The sequence below is a fragment of the Antechinus flavipes genome, chromosome 5, assembly GCF_016432865.1.
Source record: "Antechinus flavipes isolate AdamAnt ecotype Samford, QLD, Australia chromosome 5, AdamAnt_v2, whole genome shotgun sequence".
In the NCBI taxonomy this organism is placed as follows: Eukaryota; Metazoa; Chordata; class Mammalia; order Dasyuromorphia; family Dasyuridae; genus Antechinus; species Antechinus flavipes.
In genome coordinates, this window is record NC_067402.1 from 219,582,812 (window position 1) to 219,601,113 (window position 18,302).

At 43.4% G+C, this 18,302-nt stretch overlaps 2 protein-coding genes across 2 annotated transcripts; one reads left to right on the forward strand and one right to left on the reverse strand.

Moving 5' to 3' along the window:
- The first annotated feature begins 7,527 nt into the window (after nt 1–7,527).
- On the forward strand, nt 7,528–13,594 carry CD63 (CD63 molecule). Its single transcript, XM_052000213.1, has 8 exons — nt 7,528–7,641; nt 8,303–8,378; nt 11,569–11,757; nt 11,994–12,068; nt 12,198–12,293; nt 12,584–12,724; nt 13,153–13,236; nt 13,430–13,594. The coding sequence occupies exons 2-8, from the start codon at nt 8,313–8,315 to the stop codon at nt 13,493–13,495; spliced, it is 717 nt and encodes a 238-aa protein (XP_051856173.1). The 5' UTR covers nt 7,528–7,641; nt 8,303–8,312; the 3' UTR covers nt 13,496–13,594.
- A 203-nt stretch (nt 13,595–13,797) lies between these two features.
- RDH5 (retinol dehydrogenase 5) lies at nt 13,798–18,224 on the reverse strand. The gene is made up of 5 exons (XM_052000212.1): nt 17,580–18,224; nt 16,572–16,905; nt 15,823–16,081; nt 15,160–15,323; nt 13,798–14,823 (listed from the first exon to the last, which is right to left on the reverse strand). Exons 2-5 carry the CDS (start codon nt 16,879–16,881, stop codon nt 14,600–14,602), a joined length of 957 nt encoding a protein of 318 aa, XP_051856172.1. The 5' UTR covers nt 16,882–16,905; nt 17,580–18,224; the 3' UTR covers nt 13,798–14,599.
- Between the last annotated feature and the right edge of the window lie 78 nt (nt 18,225–18,302).

Consider the following 18,302-nt stretch of genomic DNA (forward strand, 5'->3'; position numbering starts at 1 on the left):
AGCCAGAAGCACCCCCGTGATGTTATAACGTTACCTAGGCAACATTCAAGCCCATCCCTTCAAGGTCCTGACTGTTCCCTAGCAAAAAGTCCTAGGAGTCTTAGGAGAATGCGTTAGGATTCTGGAAGGTCTGGAAGGATCTGAAAGGCAGTATCCCAGGTTTTTTCTGGGCAAAAACAAGTGTAGATTGGTAGCATAAGAACGTGTGAGAAATGCACGTACTTGTGTGTGTGTGTGTGCGCACAGTTTGTACATGTTCATCTCCATAATCTCCATAATCATAATCATATATGTACATATAGAAATCTCCATAATCATAATTATATATACATATAGAAATGGGAGGAGAATGCTGTTCTTGACCATTAGCAAAGGACTCCAGGATCAGACCTACAGGAAGAGGAGCTGCAGTAATGTGGGAGTCCAGTAATCTATATCCAGGGCCTGCGAGAACCAGAATCTATAGGTGGAGATCATTTTTTTTTTCTTAACTCAGAAACAGCATCCACATAAGAAGGATAGGTGACCACAGGGAGTTATCGCCAGGTTTCCCATCTTTCTCCCTTTAGTTCCCAATCAGAATCTCAAAGCCAACAGGCAAGGACTTAATAAGGGAGTGGGAGACTAAGACTCCCAAAATACCTGGAGGAGTATTATTTTGATGGCTAGCCTCAACTATCTTCTCTGTCTTGCCTCCAAAGCTCTCTTGAGACGTCCTACTCTCTCTCAGTTTTGTGGTCCAAATGTCTAAGAAAGTAGATTGCCATATTCCCCTTTGCTCATATCTCCTAAGCAAGAAAGGAGGAATGAGGGAGCCTAGGTCTTGAGTGGGGAGGAAGGAAAATGATAAGGAAGAAGCTTCTCTAGAGGGTCTATCTCCCTCCTCCAGCATCCTGTAGAAATGTGGCATTGGGAAACTATTCTGGGTTGGATGGTGGTATGTGGGAGGAATGGAAAATATACATTTCTCAAATCTGTAACCAAAAACCATGGAACCCCAAGAGAATATCCCACCCAGTAATTAACACCCCCTTCTAAGCTCTGTATAATTACCTGGGATGGACTACCTCCTCATTTGGTTAACTCTTTTTTCTCTCCCCAGTGAAGTTGGAGGTTGTATGGAGAAGGGAATGTGTGCAAAAAAGATGGCTAGAACATCTACTCTGAAAAAAGTTCATTTCTTTTCCTGTACCTAAGTTCTTAGCAATGCTCCAACTCTTCCTTGGGCTTTGGTCTTCATAAAATTCTTATGATTTCACAAGCCTTCCTGCTCTTCCAATAATTTCTGTCTTTCCTGCTTCCCTATTCGAAGTCCTGACTCCATTTTAACATTCCATGACCCTTGGACTCTCAAGGCCTGATGAATTTTTCCTTTGAATGATGTCTTCCTCTCCCTTCCCCTTCCTCCCCTACTCCTAGCAATGACTTTCCTCTGAAATTCTCTCAAATGTCTTTCCTTAACTAGTCCTATGAAATTGCCTCTAACCATTCTTCCTGTGATTTCTTCAATAGCTTATCCTAACATATGTTTTCTCTGTAACTTTTTCAGGGCTCATAGGATAATAAATTTTAGACATTAGAAGTCATTAAGTGCAAAGCCTTCATTTTACAGATTGTGCATCATTTTACAGATGAAGAAACTGAATCCAGTTTTTAAAGGAAGAGAGAGAAAGGCAAGCTAACTACCTCACATCAGGTCCCAGTAGAGACAGCCCAGGACTCTGCACCCAAGAGCTCTGGGAACATCCCAGCCTCCTAGACCATGGCTTCTGGCTTGATTGCCTGGGCAATCAGGAGAGGTGACTTGTAAAGAAGGGACCTGTCAAGGGATGACAAACAACTGCTATAAGGAAGCTGGAGAGCATCCTCTCATTTCTCCTCTCCTCTTCCCCCCAGTACTGTTTCTGGCTCAGCCTTCACAATCATCATCTAAGATTGAGCTTCTTTTTTTTTAAATAGTATTTTATTTTTCCAAATACATACAGATATATTTTCAATATTCACCTTTGCAAAACCTTTGTGTTCCAAATTTTTTTTCCCTCTCTCCATCTTCCCCAAGATAGCAAATAATCTGATATAGGTTAAACAAGTGCAATTCTTCTAAATATATTTCCATATTTGTCATGCTGTCCAAGAAAAATCAGTTAAAAAAAACAGGAGAAAGAAGAAAAAAACCCCAAGCAAATAACAACAAAAATAAAAATACCATGCTTTGGTCAACATTCAGTTTCCATAGTTATCTCTCTGAATGCTGATGTCATTTTTTATCCCAAATCTATTGGAATTGCCTTGAATCACCAAATCATTGAGAAGAGCCAAGTCCATCACAGTTGATCATCACGATCTTCTTGTTACTGTGTATAATGTTCTCTTGGTTCTGCTCACTTTTTTTTTTTTTTTTTTTTTAGCATCAGTTCATAGAAGTCTGAAATCAGTTTGCTCATTGCTTATAGAATAATTTTCCATTACATTCATATACCATATAGAATTAAAATTAACTAATTTAATTTTAATTGTTTTAAATTTAACCATTCTCCTACTGATAGACATCCACTCAATTTGCAGTTCCTTGCCACTACAAAAAGAGATGCTACAAACATTTTTGCACTCGTGTAGGACCCAGCTTCTTAAACTGTGGATTACAATCCCATATAGGATCTTGTGACTGAATATGGAGGTCATGAAATTGATTTATCATCAGTAAATGTTTGATTTGTATACCAATTTTATATATTTATATAACTGGGATCACTTAAAAAAAAAGGGATCACAAAATAAAGCTCTGCACTGAGAGAGCACCTGTGGTTCTTTGGCATCCACAGTTACTGATGACCAAGAAAAGGAAATTCTTACCACCAAAGTCCTAGGCTGCCTCAAAGAACTCAACATCAGAAATAGATGAGTTTTATTGATGGAAATTAAACTAAAGAGGGTTTATTGCCATCTGTTTTGCCTTGTTACCCAAAGGATCCCAAGGACCTTTCTATCTGACTTGCCGCTGAAATTTCCCATATATTGTTTCCTCCTTTTTAAAAGATTCTTAATTCTGAAGTCTGTGAATTTAAAAATATTTTTGATGACTATTTCAATTTAATTGTTTAAAACAATTAAAATTAAATTAATTAATTTTAATTCTATATATGTCTACAACGTAGCATTTTGACTCTTTTTGTTGATATTTGCTTGCATTTTGTTTTCTTTCTCAGTTTTTTTCCTTCTTGATCTGTTTTTTCTTGTGCAGCAAGATAATTGCATAAATATGTATGCATATATTGAATTTAACTATATTTTAACATATTTAATATGTATTGGACTACCTGCCACCTAGGGAAGGGGGTGGGGGTAAGAAGGGAAAAATTTGGAACAAAAGGTTTTGCAAGGATCAATGTTGAAAAATTACCCATGTATATATTTTGTAAATAAAAAGTTATAATAAAAATATTTTTAAAATTCTATATACGTGTTTGCATTTAAGGCCATTATATGAAAAGGGATCATAGGCTTCACCAAACTGCCAAAGGGGTCCAACACACAAAAAGGGTTAAGAACCAGTGCCTCAAAACATTTACCATGAAAGTACAAGGTTAGGGGGCTTTGACTTCTGTTTTTCTATTCCCATTGACCTCTTTTAGACCAGAATTGACTATGGCAGCTTTTCATATCCTTATTGGAAGTTATATTCATAGCAGTCTGCATTGCTCAGCCTTTCCAGCAGGAGGCACCACTATTCCACCTGTTCATTGAAGAGAAGGTAGGCTAGGTGCATTTCACCTATGACTTTAAAACAATAGCTGATACGCAGATTAAGAAAGTTCAAATCCTTGCTTATTTTCTGTTTTGTTACCATAGGGAACATTTAACCTACCTAAGTCTTGGTTTCCCTATTCTGTAAAATGGGATTATAAATGAGCATTTCTTATGTTGTCTTACCTTTCTCCCCAGGATCTGGACTATTATTGTGAGCAAAATCGAACAGGGTAGTGGTAAAGAAAGAACTTTTAAAACAGTAAAGTAGTATAGAAATATGAATTATTATTAGAGAAAATATTCTCCACAATTTTTTCTCTGTTTAGGCATCTTTTATTATTCCAAATTCGATTTCTTTTCTAATTATCCCACTAGACTGTAAGTTCTTCTTAGCAGTGGTGGAGGGTATAATGTTTTTCACCCCCATATCTCTGGTGCATAACACGACACTTGACTCATAATATATGCTTACAAAATGTATGTTGAATGAAGGAACAGAGATGTGTGACATGACTGGAAAGTTAGGCCTGTGGACAAATGGAAGGAATCAAGTATGGGCCTTTGTGAAAATAGAAAATGTATTCAGAATGAGGAAGATCCTTGATTAATGAATCTAGTCTGACTTCTTTTAATTTACAGATGGGGATATTGAGTTCCAATGGGAAGTGATTTGCCCAAGATCACACTAATAGTAGTTGGGATCTGAATCCAGACCTTCATTCTAATTCTATCCTTTCCCATTGTCAGTTTTTCCCTAATTCTATACTTTCATTTATTTTCTATCTCCATTTCTCTTTTTCTATTCCTTATCTCCATATCCATTTCCATTAACCTTTCTTCCCCCTCTCTCCTTCTGTTTTCCCATCTCTCGTCTTCCCCCTAAAGGTGGAAGTCTTGAATTTGATGGAATCTATCATGTAAGACACCTAGATACCTGGCATTGTTAAGATATTTATTCATCTGGAATGATGGTGGTGAGTGGAGGGAACAGATACTGGATTTTTAATATAATGGCTTCAAAAAGCCTTTGGTGCTGGCTATAAGTTTCTTTGTGTGGCATTTGGCCTAGCAGATGTCTTCTCTAAGGTCGTGAATTTTGCCTAGAATTTCTACAATTCAAACTCTTTGTTCAGGTACTAGGCTGGGGTGTGGTGGAGTTGGCAGACAGCCTGCCAAAGTATCAGGATGGGCATAAGTTTCTGCCTCAGGTTAGTTATCCCCAAATTACTTCAAGGAGCCTAAAATTCTGGACCCAAATAAGTGGTTTAGTGTCATACTTGGACGGTAATCACTTGGAGTTATTCCTGAAGGCTGTGATTGGTGTGTTATCAAATTCATTAATTTGACTAGGGGATGGTTGGATCTCCCCTCAAAAGTACCTGTTCTGTTCTTTTTTTTCCTCCTCTTTTTGATTCAACATACTTACTTTGTTCCTTGCCTGGAGATCCAGGACTCTAGGCATTGAAAATAACTTCTTAGCTTAATAAGCTTATTAAATTAATTCTTATTCAACCTATTGTTAATAATTTACTAGCTTGTTTGAAAATGAACAAGTTCATTGAATAAAGTTTGTGTCTTTGCCATTAGTTTTGATTGTCCTTCCCACATTCATCTCCTCCATTTTTCATTTGCTGTATTTACTTCATCTTTAGCTATCTCCCTAGCTTGGAGCTCTGGTCCCCAATATTATCTTTTTTGGGGGGTGTCTATTCTTTTTTTTTAATAATAGCCTTTTATTTCCAAAATGTATACAAAAATAAATTTCAGTATTCACCCTTGCAAAACTAGATAGCAAATATATGTTAAACATGTGCAATTCTTGAATACATATTTACATACTTATGCTGCACAAGAAAAATTAGATCAAAAAGGGGAAAAATGAGAAAGAATACAAAAACCAAGCAAAACACCCACAAAAAAAGTGAAGATACTTTGTTTTGATCTACATTCAGTCCCCACAATCCTCCTTTCTGGGTGCAGATGGCTCTCTCCATCACAAGCCTACCCAATATTATCTTAAACTACAACTTCAACTTTCCCTTTCCTGCTCTCTCAAAATAATTTCCCCTAGACTAGAAGTTCTTACTCTGGAGTCTGTGAATTTGGTTTTTTAAATATTTAAAATCTTAATATTTTAAAATATTTTGATAACTATTTCAACAAAGTTGGTTAAACTTCGTTTATAAAATACTTAAAATCTTTATTTTAAAATATTTTGGTAACTATTTCAACATCATTGGTTTCCTTTGTAATCCTGTGTTTTGTGCATTTAAATACCTTACAAAATATATAAGCTTCACTAGAGAGTCTTGTGATGCAAAAAAGTTAATAAACTCTCTCTTAGACATTCCCTTAGGCCTATTCTCAGATAGTTTACTTTAAAAGAAAGAGAGACAGAGGCAGGATTGGTTGGTTCCTTTGTGTAGGATGGGAAACCTAGGCTTTATAGTTTCCAGTCTAGTCCTCTCTCCTGTTTTCTATGTTTCCTTTCTGTCTTATCACTTTCTTACCTGGACCTGACAAGAGTATAATGTGGAAGATAGAAGGGCTCTCTTGCTGCTACTGGCTTATTCCAAATACTCCTCTATTAAAGGATGGGGAATTTATAGGGCGATGGTGGAGTCTGAACTTAATCCAGAACACTGGATTTGGAGTCAGAGGAAATGAATTTGTGTCCTATCTCATCACTTGCTACCGGTTACTTAACTTGTCATAAGTCACTTAACTTTTCTGAATTTCATTTTCTCCAAATCAGGGGGCTTGGATTAGGTGCCGCCTATGGTCTCTTTCCTATTTCAAATCTATGATCCTATGATCCCCCTCTCTCAACCTATGAGTCTGGTTTAGAGGTTGGAATAACAAGGAACACGCTTTTCCTCCTCCCCAGGAGGGGGGCGCAGGGATACAGTCCCTCTTGCCTCTCTCTTCCCCCCAACTCCTTACCCCTAGAATTCGTGTATAAGTGCCTATTGTGTAGAAAACACTGTGCTGATCCTAAGGATTAAAAAAACAAAAACAAAAAAACAACAAAGAAGTTAGTCTCGGTCTCAAGGAGATTATGTCCTACCGGAACTATTAATACTCTCCAAATGGATTCCTAACCTTAGAGAAATGGTAGAACAAACTGGAAAAGTTAGTACTCTGCTTCTGTGACCCTTTCTCTGGTTTCTGGATTCGTAAATCGCTATTCTGTGGTTCGGTGGTAAATCCTTTCCAGGACACTGAAGCCCAACTGTATGTAACTTTTCAATTGGGTTGGGGTGTATTCCCTCTAAAAGAAGCAAGAACTGCCCAGTCTCTTCTGACACTGCAGCTTGCTTCTTCTCAATTCCTAGTGGTGATCTATAAAAAAATGGAGAGTTTTACTCAATTTTTATCCTTTCCCCTCAGAATCAGAGAGGTAAAGAGGAGATTCCAGCTCTCTGGAATACTGCTCTTCCTCCCCGGTTAATAGAAAGAGGTGCAAGGGATCTAAGAGACCAGCTAATCTATAGTTTAGAATTGGATAAACTGAGGGCCAGAGCGGGTCTTATTAGAAGCGAGTGTAAGAGCTGGGACCACTACATAGCCTCCACTCTTGCTGTAGGACCAGAGCAAGAATTGGGACCACCTTGAAGTTTTGGGACTAGAGACACCCCGGGATCTAACGGAAGTGGAGCAAGAAGAAATGACCAGAGGGGGCTCTCCTCTTGCAAGCCGGGGTGACTCAGGCTCCAGCTGCTCCCGCGTCACATGAGGCGGGCAGACTCCCAGCGGGGGAGGGGGCAGCCGTGGCTGGAGCCGGGGCGGGGCTGTGGCAGGCGGGGCCAGAGCTGGGGTCGGAGGAGCGAGCTAGCGAGCCAGAGAGACCAGGAACAGCTGCGGAATACGATCTCTGAGCCTCGGGGACACCAGGTGAGATTTGTGGGCTGGAGGCCGGGAAGGGGTCGTTGAGGACCTCCAAGTAATGGAAAAGAGTGGAGACTCAATTTCCTGGGTCTGTGCCCTACTCCGCCACCGCACTTCCCACTCCCCCCGCCCCCCTTCTCCCACTCTCCTTGATTTTTCAGCTATGTCCTCACATCTTTTAAAAACTTTATTCGAACTTTGAAGCAGTGGAGCAGGGTGGCCGGGTGGGGTGTGGCAAGGGAAGCAGGAATAGGGGGAAGGGACCAAGTGGGAATGGGTGGGTGTCTAAGGCTGGGAGAGGGGAATACCGAAGAAACAAATTGGGCACTGGGGCGTTGAGGTTGAAACTTCTCTGTCCAGCCCGTTGTCTGTGGGTCCGGCCGGAGCTTGCTTTTCTCTCGGATGCTCCCTTCGAGTCAGAGGAGGCGGGGGCTGCGGGGGCGAGGCCGGCTGGAGATGGGGTTCCGAGCTTCCCTGCCCGTCAGACCCCAGGCTCGAGGGGAGGGGGCTGGGAGACGTGGAGCTGACCGACTGTTTCCGGGTGGGAGGGGCCGGGAATGGGGGGGATTTGTTGGGAAGTCCCTGTGGGCTGGCAGCCCGGAAGCTGGGGTCCCCTCCCCCACCAGCCGCCGCTGATCTCTCTACTCTATTTGCCTCACTCCCCCAGGCCAGCAGCCATGGCAGTAGAAGGAGGAATGAAATGTGTCAAGTTTCTGCTCTATGTCTTAGTGTTGGCCTTTTGGGTAAGTAGGGGTAGGTGGGTAGGAAGTGGGAGTATGTGTGTATAGGGGGGCGTATATTGTGGAAGTGGGTAAGTCGATGGCTCCGTGGGAAGGTGTACCCTGAATCTCTGGGGAAAAGGAGGGGTTCCCAGGAACTTCTAGGGTAAATCTTGAAAGGTAACTAATGTGGTTTTGAGGATAGGAGAGACCTTCCTGGTGGGGAAGGTTGGAATGGAGTGAATAGTAGGTTGGAGAACTAAGTATGAGATCAGCTGGAAAACAAACATAAAACAGCTCTTAAGAATCCCTAAGACTTTATGTACTCTATCCATTTTGGTTTATCTCAAGCCTCCAGTGCCGTTCACTTTCTTCCCCTTTGCCCTCAGTCTTTGGGCCCTTCCTGTCTGGTGACCCAACTAACTGTAGTAATGGGCAGTGGGGCAACTAGACAACTGTCAGATACTATCTTCTGCAAGCTCCCTTCGCAGCATTCTCAGGAAGTAACTTCTTTCAGACTCTGAGTTGGAGAGATGGATTCTGTGTGAATTCTGATCTAGGGAGGCTGAAAGCCTCTTGTTTATTTATGTCCCCATTCTCTGTGCTCCTAACCCTACTTTCTCCTGAGTGAAGGGAAAAATGTGTTTGCCTTGGAAGAGATAATGCCCTAATTCTCCTTTCCAACCTGATCTACAACTGATCTCAATCAGGAATCACTCATTGCAAGCCAAAGGAAAGGTATTTCCCTAATGATGAGTCAAAAGCTAAGTTAAGAGTCAAGTGGAGGGATCAGAAAAGGAAGGAATTTGGGTGGGGTGTGGAGAGAGGTAGCATTGTGAGTAATGCCCAGCTTCTTGAAGGGGAAGGTGGGGTGCTCAGGGACCAAAGTGATGGAGGGTGGAGGGAGTTTGACATGGGATAGAATATCAGTTTCATCATTCAGTGAAGTTAGAAATGTATGCCTTGAGGCTAAGCTTATATTTCTTTCTATTATTTCTAGTTGGGCAATTAGGTCCAAGAGGAGAACTCAGATGAATTTCATTCAATTCAGCAAATATTTTAAGTACCTACTACCATGTGTCAGGCACTAGGGATCCAATGACCTCCCTCCTCCCCAAAAAAGAAAAGTTTCTGACTAAGGAGTTTACAGTAATTACTGAAGGGGCTAACATGTACACAGATAAATAAATACAAAGTAGATACAAAATGATACAAAGTATTTGAAAAGGAATAGAAAATGATGAATATAGCTTGGGGTTAGGAGAGAATCTGACAGTATCTTGTGTAGGAGTCACCTGAGCTTGTTTTTGAGGGATGCTTGAAGGGATTCCTAGAGTGAGGGCGTTTTGGGGGAAGTGGGGATTCTTGGGGGATGGGGGAGAGTGAATGTAGGTCAGGGACTTATCTCTTCCCCTTTCTTTGAAACTCCTCCTTCTACTGCTTTTGGTTAAGAATGGGCAATCCCATTCTTTAATGGGGGAAGTAAATGGATAAATTTAAATTCCTCAACTATATATGAATGGATGTATATTTGTATGTGTGGATACATGTACATGTGTGTAGATCTGTGCATATATGTGACCCTGGGCAAGTCACTCAACTTGTTTGCTTTAATCTACTGGAGAATAAAATGGCAAACCACTCCAATATCTTTGCCAGGAAAACTTCATGACCATACCCTCTGTGGAGTCATAAAGAGTTCTGTACAACTAAACAACAATATACACACATAAGGTCCTTGTTATTGTTTGGTCATTTTTCTGTTGGGATTTTCTTGGCACAGATATTAGGGTAGTTTGCCCTTTTCTTCTCCAACTCATTTTAGATGAGGAAACTAAGGCAAACAGGATTAAGTGACATGCCCAGGATCATACAACTAGTAAATTTTTGTGTCTTGATTTGAACTTAGGAAGATGAGTGTTTCTTGATTCCTGATGCCAAGCCCAGTGCTTCATGTATTATGGCATCTCCTAACTGTCTTATTCTAGGGTCAGGAAACACACACACACACACACACACACACACACACATATATATGCACACATATTTTTAAGTCATGTCTAACTCTTCAAAACTCTGTGGACCATATTATCTGTGGGCTTTTCTTGCTAGAAATCCTGATGTGGTTTGCCATTTCCTTCTCTAGTTTTATGCAGGCAGGGGTTAAATAATTTGCCCAAAGTCACAAAGCTAGTAAATTTCTTAACAACAATGGTCCTTCTGACTGCAGTGCTCTTTGATACCTAGTTGTGCACTTATGTGCTTACACACAATTATAGAGTACTTTTGTTAATAAAATCACTTTCCTTGAAATTTCTCATGAGTTAGGTAGAAAAAACATTATTATCTTCATTTTATAGATTAAGAAACTAAGGTACAGCAAAGTTAAGTGACATCTTCATACATATATGTACACACACACACATATGTCTTTTGTAAACATTTCCTGATCTTACCTCCCCTTTCTATTGTGTATGTTTTTGAAAAAAAGAAAAGTATCTAAGCAAAGTTGACTGAGCATTCCCATCTGATAGCACATCCAGTCTTCAGAACCTGTAGGACGCATAGCTGTTTCATGTCTTGTTCTCTGTAAGCAAAGTTGTTCATTGAAATGGAAGTTTCGGGGCAGCTAGATGGTGCAGTGGATGGAGCACCAGCCCTGAAGTCAGGAACATCTGAATTCAAATTTGACCTCACTTAACACTTCCTAGTTGTGTGACCCTTGGCAAGTCACTTAACTGCAATTGCCTCAAAAAAAAAAAAAAAAAAAAAAAAGGAAATGGAGGTTTCTATTCCCTTGTAGTAGCTCCATTTATGTTGTTCCAGTAATGGGATATGCTGTTCTTTTGGCTTGGTTTTCTCTGCCCTGTAACACTTCATACAAGTCTTCTCTTATCCTCCGAGTTCCCTGTGTTTACAATTCTCATAATGAAATAATGTTTTGTCACATCCCCATAGCACAATTTGTTTAGCTACTCCCTAGTCAGTGGGTACTCCTTCATTAGGTTTGACAATTTGGTCAAAAAGTTGGTAAGTATCAGAGCCATGTCTTGAACTCAGGGTTGTCTTAAGACCATTGACTGCTCGATTTTTTCAGGATGCTTCATTGTTTCTCTTATATAAGGAGGAGTATAACTTGTGTTTGTGTTGATGAGGCAAGCTGGGCAGTGCTTTAGGCTTTACCCTAACCGTTCTGTTGTCTCTGTTCTTGAAGGCCTGCTCGGTGGGGCTGATTGCAGTGGGAGTGGCAGTCCAATTCACCATGAACCGATACATACCCATAGGGTCCACTACTGGCTCTGTGGTGCCTGTTGTCATCATAGCTGTGGGTAGTTTCCTCTTCCTTGTGGCCTTCTTGGGCTTTTGTGCTACCTGTAAGGAGAATTACTGTCTTATGACCACGGTAAGAAGGGGTGTCGAGGCTGAGGGATGCCTTTGGGGAGTGGGTGACAGTGGATTGGAAATAATGGGGGAGACCCAGGGGAAGAAAAGACATAGGAGTCTCTGATTACAAAGGAAGAAAGTAAAGGTAGGAAGTAAGGGATGGGGATCACTTGGGAAGATGTTTTGGACATTACCGACTTTTAACCTTTTCTGGGATTCCATTTTCTTTCTCCTTCTATTTCTTCCCTTTTTCAGTTTGCCATCCTTCTCTCCCTCATCGTCCTAGTAGAGATAGCTGCAGCTATTGCTGGATATATCTTCAGGGAAAAGGTAAGTAGATGTGATGAAGGGAATAGTGTTTGACCCAGGAAGGTGGGATGTGACTATGGTTCCCATAGCTCACAGTGATCAGGTTGACAATAGGGCTTCCCTCAGTATTTCTCTTTCCCTGTCTCCCAGGTGAAGTCAGAGTTTGAAAAAGGCTTCCGGGAAGAAATGAAGAAATATGGGAAAAGTAATATCACATCACAGTTCTTGGATACATTGCAAAAAGAAGTGAGTTAGGGGAGAGGTGATGGGAAAGAGGGATATAACCAGCAATGACTGGTGATACAAAGCCAAAAAGGCATCAATAAAAATTTTTAAATGTGAGTTTTTGGGGTAATTGTAATTCCCTAGAAATAATAGATCACTCTATTGGAATAGTTGGGGCAGGATGACCCTGAAATCACGAGTACAGTATCTACCAATCCAGTGTTTTCCAACCTTACTGCTGGGTTCTTTAGCTGGCCCATGAGCCTTAGGCCCATAATAAGGTCTTTGATCAATCTTTCTCTCCCCTCTAGTTTACATGCTGTGGGGCAGCGAACTACACAGATTGGGAGCAAGTACCCGAAATGGCCAAAAACAGGGTTCCTGACTCTTGTTGCAAAAATGTCACCCAAGGCTGTGGAACTGGCTTCAAACCTATGGATCTTAATGAGGAAGTATGTGGGGTGGGCGGTGATTAAGAGGTTAGACATAGCTAAAAGATTGGAAAGAAAAGGATTGGAGGTTAGGGGGACTGGAGGAGTTGGAAATCTCTAGGAAAGTCTTAAGAGCCTGATAATTTGGTAAAAAAGTTGATAAGTATCAGAGCCATGTCTTGAAGTCGGGGTTGTCTTAAGACCATTGCTCACTCTTGGGGCGAGCCTAGGAATGGGGGCAGGCGGGTCTGGGAGATTGGGGAAGGCCAGGGAACTGGCGATTTGGAGAAAGTAAATGTTGGGTTAATTACAGGGTTGAAGAGAGCCAAGAGGAAGGGGAGAGTAAAAATTAGAACAAACTTGGCACTGTGGGGCTTAGGGAAGCCAGCTCTGGGGACAGGATGTAAATGAGCAAGGTGAGTTGGTGAAAATCTCTTACATCTTCCCAGGGCTGTGTGGAGAAGATAGGAAATTGGCTGAAGCAGAAAGCTTTGGTGCTGGCGGGTGCAGCACTGGGCATCACATTTGTAGAGGTGAGGGGGTCCTCTGGGGGCTGGGGTGGACCAGAGCCCACTGTTTCTTGGGGAATAGGGCACTAAGTATCCTGCCATTCTAGGGCCAGTCTGTCTGGGCTTGGCCTCCTTCTCCTAAAGTGTACTTTTCTGCTCATGTCAGATTCCTTGTGACGCCTGCCCCACCCTCTTACTCATACGTCTTTTCTCCTAGATTCTGGGAGTTATCTTTGCTTGCTGCCTCATGAAGAATATCAGAAGTGGTTATGAGGTGATGTAGGGGTCTTTGGTACCCCTCATCACCTTCTCCTGGAAACAAGGGTGTGTGTGTCCTGGGTTTTTCATTTAATAAATGGATTTTTTTTCACTCTGAAGAGAAGCAGTGTGTCAATTTGTCCTTCAGATCCCATACCTCTTGGCCTTTTTGTTCCTCAAGTCCTAGACTTGCCTCTTTGCCCACTTTCCCAAACACTCCTAGAATCATACAATTATTCAGTTTTGGGAGGAAATTTTAGAAGTATTTGAATCTAAGGTACAGTTTGGGGAAGTGACTTGTCCATGATCACACATCTGCTAAGGGTAGAGAACTCAAAACTTGGTTTATTTCCAAATGTAGCAGTTTTTTCCTTAGCTCATGGCGTCTTCCTTTTCAGCTCCCCATCTATTCCCATGACCCTTTTCTTGTGTCCATGTCTGGAATTTTTTCTCTCTGCACACTCTCGTGCTTCATTTCCCTGCACTCCTATAGTCCTCCAGACCTTTTGCCCTCTTGGTAGCTATGGGAAAGCATTGGGAGAGGGAGGTTGCTTTGGAGAAGCCAGAAATTTAGCTAGAGGATTAGTAGGGTGAATTACGAGCAGCTGGGAATGGAAGAGATATCATGGGAGTGTAGGGCCCAGTACCAATGATGCCCAGATTCTTTCCTTTTAAGCCTGTGGCACCCTGATCAGACTATGTACCTGTGCTGAGACACTGATGAAGTGATTTGCAAAAATTCTGGGTATGCCCTTAGCATGCATTTGATGGGTGTCCAGCTTCAACTAGAGGATGGACACCAGTGGACAAAGGCTTGGGGAGATTGCCTTTTACTTGCCCAGGGAAGGGGACCCAAGAAGCAATAAAGGGTGACATCCAGTGATGCTCTTGTGAAGTGCATCCTTACTGACTCCAGAATAAAGGCTTCCAGCCCTGGCTCTCCCCCTGGTGGCTGTTTTGTGGCAGCCTTTAAAAAAAATTGTAGAATTAGAGGGATATTTTTTAAAAAGCATCTAGGTCCTCAGAAATAAGAGTGAGGGTCGGGATGGGCCAGCTTAGCTTGAGTGGTGATCGATAGTAGTATATAGCGTTTCCATTCTGTGCCTCGGTTTCTTCCTGGCTAATGGGTTCAGCAGACCGACTGGGCAGGTTTAGGAAGAACAAAAGTGAGTATAGCGTCTATCAGGCTGGCAGGTAGATAGGAGGCAGGCAGCCAGAGTAACTTGGCATCCCATCCGGGGCTGTATCTTGTGCGGGGATAGCGGGCAGTCAGCGCGTGCTCCAGGCAGCCGCTCACCTTGCCCAAGTCTCCATCACAGATCAGGTTTATGATGAGCCGTTGTGCCTTCAGGTCTGGGGTAGGAAGGGGAAATCAGACCTTCTTCCACCCAGTCTCCCCTAACCAGGGAGTATTTTTTTCACCACTATGGTTTGCTCCAGGACATTCACAGCTTCCAGGATTATTATTTTTTTTTTTTGAGGGGGGGGGAGAGACACACATTAACATTACTATCCCTGTTAGAACTGAGGGTTCTGGTTCTCCCAAGAGCCTCTCCTTTACGTTTCCTGTCCATCAGGAACCAGGACCCCCTTCAACTCTCCACTGTATTTGGATAGGGGACATTGTATCCCTTAGACAGACTTTGCCATTCAGAATGGGTTTTTGCATTTTTAGCTCTGGCTACTCACACTTGGAGAGGAAGTTTTCCCCATAGCTGGCACGGGTGGCAGGGGATAACCGGTTCCAGGAGGCCTGAAGTATCCCCTCTACACTCTCCAAGTCGGTCACTGCTGTGCGGAAGAAGCCTGGCTCCACGATAGAGACCCGGACTCCAAAGTGGGCTATGTCCCGTCTGGAGTATGGAATATCAGATAATTTTTCTCCCTGAATTTTTGCCCCTATGAGGGGGGCAAAAGTTACAGGTGATGGAAAGGATGGGAGATATAATTGAAGGGTTCTCCCCCACCTAAGAGGAGGAAGCCAGGGGATGTCTGAGCTATTTGAATTCTGTGAATCCATCACCATTAGAGATAGGGTTAGAGACCTTTGGGGCTCATTTGCCCTCTCCTAGAATGTACCTTGTTCTGGGCACTGGGCTGAGTAGGAAAAAGACACATGGTTCTTCCTGTCTGGGCACTCCTGGTATGATGGAGGAGACAGGGTCTGTGTGTAGGGCACGGGCACAGGGACAACTACAATGATCTAGGCAAGTAAATGATGCAGCCTGGATCAGGGGGGTAAAAGGAGAATTGGAATAAGGGACTGTTGGGGTGACATGTTCAAGAGACTTGGAGCAGCCCCTTGGGATGCCTGCATCTTAGGGTACTCTGTAGAGTCCCCCTACCCCTCACCGTAGGCTGTCAGAAAAGGCCTCCACACCATATTTGGAGACACAGTAGCCGCCCCCATTGGCAGCCAGACGGCCCAGGACGCTGCTGATGTTGACGATTCGGCCCCGTGACTGTTGTAGCAAAGGTAGGAGGGCGAGGGTAACTCCGATGGGACCCAGTGTGTTCACTTCCAGCACCTTCCGGTAATCCTCCAGATTCAGCCATGGGGTAGGACCGATGATCCCAGTGATACCTGCGTTATTCACCAGCCCAAAGAGCCCTGTTGGAATTGGTAGTGGTTGGGTAAAGAATAAAAATAGGCCCCATCGACCACCTGAGAACTGGAAGCACCTGATCCAACGAGATAAATGTTAAATGCCTGCATTTGAAGCATCAGATTACCTACTGGGGGAAACTAGAAAGTTTTATTAAGATATGGTTCCTGCCTTTAAAGGGAGTCTAGTTAGGGGTATAAAGCATAATATATAAGTGTTTATGATATATGTAAGGTATAAACAAGAGATGTGCAGTGCGTAGGACAGATGGGAAAAATGATCATGAAATAAACCAGTGGTTATTACTGAAACGGGGGAATTGGGGAAAATTTAATAGAAACGGTGGGATGAGAGTTCTGTTACTCCGAGTGAGAATCTGAGCAGATGCCCAGGCTGGAGGAGTGGAGCAGGGAGGCAGTGGTGTGTGTGGGGGGATTTGCAGGGACTGGGAATAGCCACCTTCCTGTGTCATGGGGCCTCCCTCTCCCCACTCACCTCTCTCTCCCACGAGTGTCCCCACCCACTCAGCCACCTGCTGGATATTTTGGGGGTCAGTGACATCCAGGAGTGTGGTGCGGAGTCGAGGAGAAGCAGCCCGCTTCAAGTTTTCAGCCCCCGTGGGCGTCAGGCAAGCGGCCAAAACTCGGAAGCCTCGCCTGTCCAGCCGCAGCGCCAGGTGCCGGCCGAAGCCCGAGTCACAGCCGGTGATGAACACAAAGGCATCGCTGGGAGGGAGCACCATCCGGTCTCGGAGGAACCACAGTACTCCCCAAAGCAGGGTACCAAGAAGCAGGAGCAGCCACATTGTAGGACAGAAAGCCCAATGCCTCTGAATTGAGGATTTAATCACAAAAGTTGGTCTAGAGGGGTTGTCTCCTTGGAGTCCCTACACTTCTTTCACATTGTGGAATCCGCTTTTCTTTCCTGGATTCTCCCACCCTCTTTGGTGTGAACCTGGGCAGACCTGAGCAGTATCTCAGGTGAATTCAGAGGTGAGGAAGAGGGTAAGCAAAGAGAAAGACAGATCTACCCAGAGAGAGTTCGCTACTAGCTAGAGGCCGGCATTTATTGTGTTCCTATGTTAGAGGGACAGGGTAGAAATCTCTCCCTTAGCACCACTGTGTGACAGAAATAGGATGGGCTCTCCTCCCTCCCTCCGCAGCCCAAACAAATTCACCCATATTCTTTACATTTAACTAGGGTTTTCAGTTTGAAGGGTCAGGGCTACAATTCAGGAGACCTAAGATCTAGTCACCGCTGTTGCTATATGACTTCTGGCAAGTATTTAAACTCCCCAGCCTCAGTTCCCCTTTCTGTAAAATGCTCTAACCTTACCCTTTATGATGGCTGAAGAAAAAATGAGCTGATTTATACAGAAGCACTTTCAGAACTTAAAAGTTACATATTAACACAATACCATTTGTTACTATTTGTACCTACTTGTCACCCAAACCCTGCTCAGTGATCCCCGACTGGAAGTACCCCCCACCTGCCCCAGCTTACCTCAGGGAGCAGGTTTCACAGTACACTGCCCTAGCTTTCTCTGCTGCCGTTTCCCAGGAATTCTGATCCTCTACTCCTTGTCCTGCCTGGCTCCTGTAGGCACTGCAGTGCAAAGTCCAGAGGGGGGTGGAGACTCCAGGCGGCTGGGGCCTTAAGGACTGGGTAAACTCCAACATGATGGGCTGAACCTAATACTTGACAGGGCTAGGGTTGCCTGGACTTTTCTGAGATGTTTTCTCTACCTTCTAGCCCAAAGTTCTTTACTTACATCAGGGAGGGATGAGTGAGCTCCCATTGAGTGTGAATGAACTTGCCCGACATGCCTCTGCCCTAGATGCTTTATCTACCCTGTTCCCCACTCTTCCCTTCCTACTGCTTAGTTCAGTGCCTTACCTACCGTCTGCCCTGGTCTGCCCCAGGTTTATGACTGCTCTGTGCCAGCTTTAGTCGGGAATAGTTGTGTGCATGGGGGTAGAAGACAACAAGAGTCTGGGGGGAGGGGGGGGCTAAGCTGATTGTCTCACTGTCCCCTGTGCTATAGGACTAGGGTCTGCTCTAAATCAGGCTGGGTGGCCAAGCAATTTCCAAGAAGGAATTAGTGAAACTTTCTCCCTTCCTTTTTGTGCTCATTAAGGTATTGGGAGCAAACTAGTTCTAGGGCCATCACCCCCCCCCCCCCCAATTCCCTAAACCACTGTGTTTGCAGCTGGCTGCCCATTCAAA